The sequence below is a fragment of the Acartia tonsa genome, chromosome 7, assembly GCF_053477335.1.
Source record: "Acartia tonsa isolate MP-2025a chromosome 7, ASM5347733v1, whole genome shotgun sequence".
Taxonomy (NCBI): Eukaryota; Metazoa; Arthropoda; class Copepoda; order Calanoida; family Acartiidae; genus Acartia; species Acartia tonsa.
Window position 1 is genome coordinate 37,386,279 of NC_137266.1, and position 9,581 is coordinate 37,395,859.

General features: G+C 33.1%; 1 protein-coding gene across 1 annotated transcript; it reads right to left on the bottom strand.

Moving 5' to 3' along the window:
• Positions 1-518: 518 nt before the first annotated feature.
• On the bottom strand, positions 519-8,836 carry LOC145323691 (23 kDa integral membrane protein-like). The gene is made up of 7 exons (XM_080166139.1): positions 8,728-8,836; positions 7,771-7,881; positions 6,471-6,520; positions 3,895-4,042; positions 2,614-2,660; positions 1,919-2,102; positions 519-1,321 (listed from the first exon to the last, which is right to left on the bottom strand). Exons 1-7 carry the CDS (start codon positions 8,792-8,794, stop codon positions 1,224-1,226), a joined length of 705 nt encoding a protein of 234 aa, XP_080022265.1. The 5' UTR covers positions 8,795-8,836; the 3' UTR covers positions 519-1,223.
• Positions 8,837-9,581: the final 745 nt, after the last annotated feature.

Genomic DNA, 9,581 nt, shown 5'->3' on the forward strand with positions numbered 1-9,581 from the left:
TCCCCGCAGGGTTGGCTATAAGGGGAAAAATTTTTGAAAAAAATAACATGGTCTCGAATGATTCCAAATTGCCTAATTCGGCGAGAAATGCAATAAAAAAAAAATTTTGGCGGCGGCGGAAAATGGCGGCGAACGGCGGGAGCGGCGGACCCGCCGCCGTTTTTTTTGAAAGATACCAAAGTTGGGGTAATTAGTGACCCAGCCCAAAAGATTTCACCCAATTATCTCTAAAACTAAGGGAGTAGCACCCAAAATAAAATTGCTGGTATGTCGTGGCACGAGTCACCACATTTCCCCCCCCCCCCTTTATTTTGATGTCATGTGACCACTGTACATAAGAGGGCTTAGTTGACGGTGAATGGATTACAAGCTCATCACGTGATCGTTGGCTGTCCAATAGTGCGGCCCAAATGAAGGTCTAAATTGATTTTCAATGTGCGGAATGTAAAAATAGGTTATGTATTGTTTGTAGATTTTAGCCCTATAATTGATTTTAAGAAAAAATCTATCGATATCTCGTCAAATGCATATTTATTTTCACCTTTTCTTCCCCAAATTAAGAAAGCCTTACCTACACAAGATGTAAAGCAAAACATCAAATTTTCTGTCTGTTTGTTTACAAACATTGAAATAAAATATTAAAATCACCAGGAATAAACACATGAAGAAAGAAAGTATTAAAATACATTTATGTACAATTAAAATAATTAGGGAAAGCTAATTCATACTACAAAATCATTGAAGAAAAATAATTAAAGCCTTAGGTACTCTTTATTCCTGGTTTGATAATAAACAATCAAATTATTTTTTGCAATATTAATTTTTTTATTAGTATCCTTTTTTTTAAATTTGAATATGAGAATAAGTAAATTACTTATTTTTTTACCTTCATTTAATTTTTTATTTAAATAAATTGTATCTTTATTGGCGACAATGTCTGTTGAGCCATGAAATTTATTAAAAACACTTTTTCCTATTTTATGTCTTTAAAATGTATACGCAACGGATTGCAATTACTAATAAATTACATTCAAAGCAAATTTTCAAAATATGTTAGGTATAGTAGCAAAGTAGAAAATATTAGGTATAAAAACAATGTCAAAACTTCAAAATACTTATAATAATAAATCATGAATAATGAAAGCCATAATCGGAATAATAAGCATGGCGTGCATAGTAAAATGATAGAGAGGGGTGGGTCTAATGCACGCCCTTGGGTAAAACTATATGCGACCCTGCTGCTCTATCCTAATCCTGCCAGCCAGACAGAAAGAGAAGATAACTCCAACAAACTGTAGGAAAGCTACTACCAAAGCAACGCCTGAAATAATAAAAGAAAAGATTAAAGTAAAAGAATAGAGGGGTGCAATCAATCTATAACTCTACCAACGGGATGGGGGACCCTGTGCCGACTTTCAATTGGGTCTTTTGAATATCAGCCAATAGCGTAGGTAATATCAACACAGCCACTTTGCTATATAAGAGAAAAAAGCAATTTGCTAGCAGACGAAAAATGTCTCCCACCATGCACTTGGTAGATCTGGGTTTTACTGTACATCTGTACTTATATTTAATAACAAAAATATCTATGGCTACTTTTGTCAGGTGCGAAGCATTTAAGAATTTGGATTGGTCCGAGAATAGCAGTTAAGAGTTGCAATAGTTTCAGATGGTTGATAATATCTAGGTACATTTGAAATATAAATGGATAAATTCTATTCATGAAAAAATCTCTAATAAGTAATTATGCAAACTGCCAACATTTCTGTTAAACGACCTTTGCTTGTCTAAAAGTATCCAAAAAAGTAACCAATGAAATAACAGTAAAATCACAGGATGTCGGTACAGCATTCAAAGAAAATAATAAAACTCTTAAATTAGAGGCAACAAAAAATATATTAAGTATGAAAAAACATACCTCCTACGACAGCAATATTGCTGACAAACTTATCTTTGGCGAGGGCCAGACAGCCAACTTGGTAAGCATCTGGCAGCTGGCAGCTGTCAGATCCAGAGGTCTTGCAGCAGGAGTTGGGCAGCTTGCCGTAGGAACTGTTCAACCAGTCCTGGGGCTCGGTTACACCACAGCAGGCCAGGTCGTGCTAAAAAGTTAATAGTTAAGTTATTTAATAGGTAGCTGCTGCGCCCCTAGCATCCAGGGGCGCTATATTTGAAAGGATTTGAAGGGCAGAAAAATAGCCTAAAACCATATCCAGATTTAATTTCTAAAAAAAATAAAGCTTAAAAGCATCTCAGGACAAATGAGAAGCTTCACTGCAAAGAAGAACTAAATCGGTTCACCAGTTAGCAAGATCCTAAGCTAGACAAAAAAAAAGCTTACTACTTTATATAATAGGATAACATCCTATTTCTATGATAGAAAACTTTCCGCGTATACCTAGTAAAAAATTAAAACGTCTCAAGATAAATTCCAGTTTAGTTGGCATTATTTTTCTACGAATATAAGATTAAAACAGTTGTTATAGCCCGTGCCTTCGGCATCTCGGGGCTAAAATAACTGGTTCTAATATTAAAATTGTACATTCTAATCCACGGAAAGCTGTTTAAATCTTATCTTTTAAATCCCAGCTTTAAAATGTTCATTGTTCTTACCTGAATTGTGTTCCATGTGTTGGTGACGCCTTCGTGACCAGTCTGGTCTGAAAATTATCATATCATTAGGGATGGGCAGATTAATGGATTAAAACCTGATAAATAAAATAGCCTAAAACTATCACTGTACCTATGTCAATCTTTCCTAAAATGAAGAACTTAATCGGTTAAGTAGTTATCTATGGAAATCTTCAGACAAAAAAGGAGAGGATAAAAGTAACATGATGCCCATGTCTCTGTGTGTTGTAAAGAAGGAACTCTTTATCCACTGAAACGATATGGTTCTCTTTTACAGTAAAGATTCTCATGGGAGGTTTATAAAACTAAATTTTTTCTTTTTCTTTTTAAAACTAAAGTGAAAGGTAAGTTAACTTTAGTAAACTAAAACAAGTTGATAATTTAGGATAGTTATAGGCTATTTCTATGCCCCCTCCCTTTCCGTTTAAATTAGAGCCTTCAGATGCTAGGCGTGAAGCCACTATTATTTCATAAAAGCAAATTGATTCCAATAAATCAGCTGTATTATGCAGTTATACTGATTAGATAAATGTAATCATACGTAAATGAAAGCAAACTTAAGTTGAATTTTAAATATGGAATATTTAAGAAATTCTTGGGGGGGAGGGTTACTCAAATTTTCAAAATTAAAAAAAAAAATTTAAGAGGATAATACCAAATATTTTAGAAAAATAAGCTTCCGCTGATAAAAGTTAGTTATATTTTTATAGTTACAACATTGTACAAGTTTAAACAAAGTATTTTTAATACAAAAATAAGATTAAATTGAAGAAAAACAGTACATAGGTCAAGAAATAAAATTTAAAAAACACTAGATTTCCTATTTTACAAAGTAGTTGAGTTTTTGTCCATCCATTAAGATCTCCCTAACCAATTAATCGATTGAGTTAATAATGTAAAAAAAAAACTGTTCTATAGAAGGAATTTAAAATTAATTTTCTTAGGCTATTACTTTATCATTTTTAGGACTTTATTACAGAGATGATTAGCTTATAACATTGTACCTTGTTGTAATAATACCTAATCCGTACCTATTCTAAATTAAATAAAAGAGGATAAATATTTTAATCAAAAAATAGTTGAATAGGTTAAAAATCAACCAGTTTTAAATGGACGTAATGACTTTCTTGTAACAATTATAGAGTTGCTACGCTTCCTATATCAAACCTAACTATTACAGGAATCACCTTGCCAAGTTAGAAAGGGGTTAACAGTTAATTTTCCAAAAGCTTACCTAGCTTTTAAAAATAAAAATAAACTTACTGTAGTTCTTGAGTCCCTCCTTAAACTTTCTCTCTATGACCTCTTTGAGGTCTCCCTTCAGCATGAAGGCGGCAATGGCAGCCCCGCACTCACAAAGCAACAACAAGGAGATGAACACAGCGTACGTGTAGATCATACAGCTGCTCTCCTAAATAAAATCATGTGGGTCATGACATTCAAGATGTAGGGGATAAGGCATGAATGTGGCAATGGCAGCCCCACACTCACACCAACAAGGAGATGAACACGGCGTGCGTGTAGATCATACAGCTGCTCTCCTGAATATGCATCAAGTGAGTCTTGATATTCAGGGGTCTATAGGGATAAGACAATGGGCGATAAATTGATGTACTAACTTCCCAAATGATGATGCACAAACAAATTACCTACTTCTGTTGTAGTTTTATTGGTTTAAACGTTTGGACACTCAACTTTATGGTATAGGAAAGGGACAGTAAAATAATCTTCCACCAAGAGTGAAATTCTCCAATAAGTAGCTGAAATTTAATAAAATCTCTAATAGTTATTTCTCGCATCGTATTATAAACGGCTTTCCGCAGATATAGAATGTACAATTATAAGATTAAAACTAGTTTTTTTAGCCCCGTGGTGCCGAAGGCACCGGCTAAAAAAACTGGTTTTAATCTTATAATTGTACATTTCTATATTCGTAGAAAACTGGATATAATACGATGCTAGACATAGTTTTTTCGTATGGATGAGAACCGGTTCCTATCCACCGGATTCGAATGAATACGAGAAAAATTATTAAATAAGCAGCTATAAAATATATTTTAAGATAACTAGTACCTATAGGTGTAAACTATCTCAGAAATTTATTTTTATTGATTTAAATATTTCTTAAACTAAAAAATTAGCGTTATTTTATATTCAAAACAATCGTAGCAAAAACAAGAAAAGCTCTTTAAAATTTTAACGAAGTTATTTTTTGCTAGGTAATCAAGGTGTTTAAGATTTTCTAAATTTCATACTTAATAAAAGAATATTCTACTTTTATCAAACAATCTTAAAGAAGACTATTAGACGTACAGAAAACACAAGTTATATGTTATTACTATGCTTCTTTAAAAAGTTGTTAAAATTAGTTCAATTAACCTTGCTCTAAGTTGAACATAAAGAAGGACAAACATTCACTTATTTCAATCTACTGAAATCTTTTTAAGATTTTGTTACGAGAATCAACTTTCTAAAATTATGGAGTTTAAGTGCGAAGTTGAACATAGAATCTAAACCCCTTTATTTTTAAGATAAATTGAAAATAATTGGAAAGGTGGTTTTAAATTGTGTATTAATATCTTTAGGCTAGGTTATATTGGATACTTTAGGTATAAACTTAAGGGTTGACAATTTAAAGACCAGCCAGGGTAAGTGCCCAAGCAGGGGTTAAACATAGAACAAAATACCCCAGGAGATGTTAAATCTCTGCAATAACTGGAGGGGAGTTAAGTGCTCTACAGCCACTTTGAGGGAAAGCACCAAAACTTTGAACAGAACCAAACAAATAAAGGGGGGGGGGGGCGAAAGCGACACTTTTTGAAACCAAAACTAAAAGTCAACAAAGGAACTCAACTAAAAAAAAAAAGAGTTACAGGTCTGAGATTTTGCATGGCAGTTGCTTTATAGGGGTACAATATGAAACTGAAGAAATGGCGGCGCAACCGCCGAAAACCGCCGTTTCCCGCCGAAATTTTTTTTGCCTTTTATCGGCGGTTTTCGGCGGTTGAGCCGCCGTTTCTTCACGGTTCCATATTGTACCCATATAAAGCAACTGCCATGCAAAATGTCAGACCTGTAACTTTTTTTAATTGAGTTCCTTTGACTTTTAGTTTTGGTTTCAAAAAGTGTCACTTTCGCCCCCCCCCCTTTATGGAGGAAGGGGGATGTAGTGTCCAAACGCAAGCATTAAATAATTCAGAAGTTTATAAATACTGATCCATGTCAATACGTAGCTGTATTTAGTTATTTTTAAAAACACTTGTTCGAATACACATTACACATGTAAGCAATCATACATTTTTTAAGGATAAATTATTGGAAGGGAAAATTCTAAAATGTTTTATAGAAATTAAGATAGTTTAAGTCCATACCTAGGCATCATAGCAAAAGTTAACTTTCAAAATAAACGTTGTCTGTCAGATCTTTCTATCTAATACTTCAGGTCTCCATAATTTGAGACTAATTGAGTTCCATTTTTTATGGAATTAACCTTTGCTATTCCCTTTATGTTAGTCCAAACCAACAAAAAAGAATATAATGAGAATCCAGCCGACGACTTTGAGAAAGTTCCATCTTTAAGCATCTTGGGGCGAAGCCACTAATATTTTACATTAGAAAGACCCACCACCCTCAAATGCCCCTAGAAACGTCTAGAGGCGAAGCCGCTTTAATTAAAAGTAGAATACCTAATAAATTGCTACAAGAGAGACTTTACTAAAATCTAACTTCCCGAATTTTCCAGATAAAATATTCAGAAAACCAAAGTAAAATTGAAAAAAATCTTTACAAAGGTTTACAATTAAATTGTTAGTTGTATGTCAAAATAAAAAGTAACTAACCTGCCATGCTCCGCAACATCCAAAGAATGCCACAATGAAAATTACAATTCCTAAAAATAATTTAAAATAAAAAAATAATGAAATAAAAATATTTGACCTTACAAATGAAGTTTTTAAATCTTTTACAAACAATCAAATGATTGAGAATTTATAAACAAGAAATTTTTAACTAAACCAAAGACGTAACAATTACATAATAAACAAGTTAGTATTGGCCAACACTGTTCGGTATTTTATACCAAGTACTATTTTAGGATTTTAAATAAGAATTAAACTAGTTCAGGTAATTAATTTAAAACCTTTCTTTCCCAATAATTTACCACTAGTTACCAAAAGCAGAATTTCACATAGAAATCTTATCTTTTAAGAGGGGGGGGGGGGTCTTTCCCAATTAAAGATTTTTACCAACTTAAAATTATAAATTAGCCCCTACTTTCTTCATTTTTTCAGGGGTACAAAATCTCAAGAGATAACACCAAATTTTATTGAGGGGGAAATAATCATTCCTTTACCCCACCCCTCCCTGATGCATCCTTCACATAAACACTTAAAAAACCAGGGATCTTAAATGAAAAGACAATTGCCAATAATTTGTTGAATATACCGAATGACTAGGTATACAAAAAATTACTCCTGTGATTTGAAATTAGTGGTTTAAACGTCTGGACACTAACTTGATTAACCTACCAGTAAAATTTCAGTATAAGTTATTACGCAAATAAGAAAACGCCTTTATAAAACTTAGGAGACTAGAATAATAAACAGCCCAATGTCCCCATACTCCCTGTAAAAACAATGATGACAACATCCATAAAAGCGAAGCGCTGAAACGGTAGGACAAACGGACATTAACACTTGTATAGTGTCAGAACTGAATAATCAGAATATAAATGTAAAGAGTCGATGCAAAATTTAAGTAAATTTGTTGAAAAACTGCTTGATACAGAATAACGTTTATAGACACTTACATTTTTAGGACTTAATTATAGAGTTGCTTCGCTTATAATATTGTACTTTGTTGTCCCAGGAATCAATATACAAAAAATCAGATCAATCGGATAATAAGATCATATAAAAATTTGTTACAAAAGTAAAAAATTCAACATGTTTAAAATGGACGTACGGACATTTTGGTAATAATTATAGAGTTGCTGCGCTTTCAAAATCGTACCTAACTACTGCAGGAATCACCATGCAAAATTTGAAATCGATAGGACAATTCTAACATGCCTAAATTAACGAAAAAAGCTATCCGTTACGGACGGACGTACGGACGGACCCTAATTATAGAAAAGCTTACCCAGAACAACGATGAAAATGGGAGTGTTGAGGTAGTTGTCTGACAGAAAATCCAGGTATTCAATGGCGTTCACCTGGATAAAGGTGCCAGCACCGATCAAGAAACTTCCAGCTAAATAAATACATTAGATTATTAAAAGCTGGAAAATACCACTTTGTTAAAGGAATCTACATTCTATACTTTAAAAAAAAAAACATAGCCACCAATAACAATATGAACATTTTAGAGGAATTGAAATAGAAAAGCCTTGCTGTGAAAGATTATAGTAGGTATTTGATTAAGTAGCAAAAGCTTAGGTATGGCATATATGAAAATAAATTAACTGAATATGATTAACTCTTTATGTAGGTAAATACAAAGTAGTACAATGTCAGTCTGTCTGTCCGTCTGACGCAAAAGGTCTCAGTAACCACTGAACCGATTGGGCTGTAATCTTCAGGGAATATACCTACTGGTCCTGTGATGGTTTAAGCTATCTTTTGGAGGGTGGGAACCCTAACTCCTACAAATGAAACATGCCCCCATCAAAAAAAAATTTCAAAAGGAAAATAAAAAAAAGGGGGGTCGAATAAATCCACCCCAAAAAATTTTTTTTTTACTTTTTCTTTTAAATCTAAAATTAGGTCAATCAAAGCACCTAGAGGTAAGGGGCGAAGCCGCTAGTGTAGGTATAAAGGCCCACACAGCAACTAATTCTAGGGGCTTCATATTCCAAAGGAAAACCATAAGCAGAAAAATAGCCAAATCCATACGGAGACATTAATCTACAAATGAAAGAGCATAAAATAATCTTAGAACCTATGAAGCTTCCCTAAAATGGAGAACTCAAATGGTTCAGTAGTTATCGAGATCTAATGCATTAGGATAATATTTAATTAATTTCAAATTATTTCTAAGGATTGACGTACCATAATCATAAAAAAGCGTCGCAACCGATAACATTAAATTAGAACCTACCTAATGCAAAAATGAGATTAACAAGCAGCATAAAATATTTAACCATGCTTTCACAACAATTATTCATTGTGTGTGTCTTTCGGTTTAGGTCTGAAAAAATAACTATTTTATTATACATAGAAAAATGGATATATTGACAGGGGGAATATTTGTAGTCAAATTAGGTTGCTAATATAGACCTCATTTATTGGAGAGTTCGTTCATCCAGTTGTTGAGGAAGGGGTGTAATAAAGGAGGTGTATATACGGTTTCATTATCAATTTGATACGATTATTAGAATATCTGGTGCAATATCCAAGTCATAATATAAATTTCGACAGTTAAATAAAATGACAACATCATATGTACAAAAAATGAACAGATAAAAGATAAAAGTAAATACCTTTTTCCTCTACGCTTTTAGTTTTAAACAATACAAACCGACGGACATATGGACAATTGAAACTGAAGTACTAAAACTACTTAAAAATTGAGGGGTGTTAATTTAATTCCACTTTGCGTAATCGGAATCCTAATTTAAAAACATGTAAAACAAGGAAAACAATGGGTAGATATCTAATATAATTACGTGATATTAGCCATGATAGTTTAATCCCACCCCCCCCCCCCCCCCACAAAATTTTTAAATGCGCATGAAAACCCATAAACCTGACTTAATCAAGTATGAAGCAGATAATTATTTAGAGTTTTTAAAGACTACCTAAAAGCTTGCAACATTCATTTAAGAAGTACCAATAATTATATTTCAAGTATCAGAATGTGTGTGTGTATGTGTGCGCGCATGTGTTTGTTGTTAATGATCTTGCTTACCACTGAACCTCTAATGGGAGTCTTATTTTAAACTTATGGGGAGA

Excerpts from the sequence above, each read along its gene's own strand:
- LOC145323691 (XM_080166139.1), bottom strand. The coding sequence starts at position 8,794 with ATGAATAATTGTTGTGAAAGCATGGTTAAATATTTTATGCTGCTTGTT. Across the intron at positions 2,661-3,894 it reads GGAGGGACTCAAGAACTACA|ACCAGACTGGTCACGAAGGC; the intron begins GTAAGTTTATTT and ends GATAATTTTCAG. Across the intron at positions 1,322-1,918 it reads CAATATTGCTGTCGTAGGAG|GCGTTGCTTTGGTAGTAGCT; the intron begins GTATGTTTTTTC and ends TTATTATTTCAG.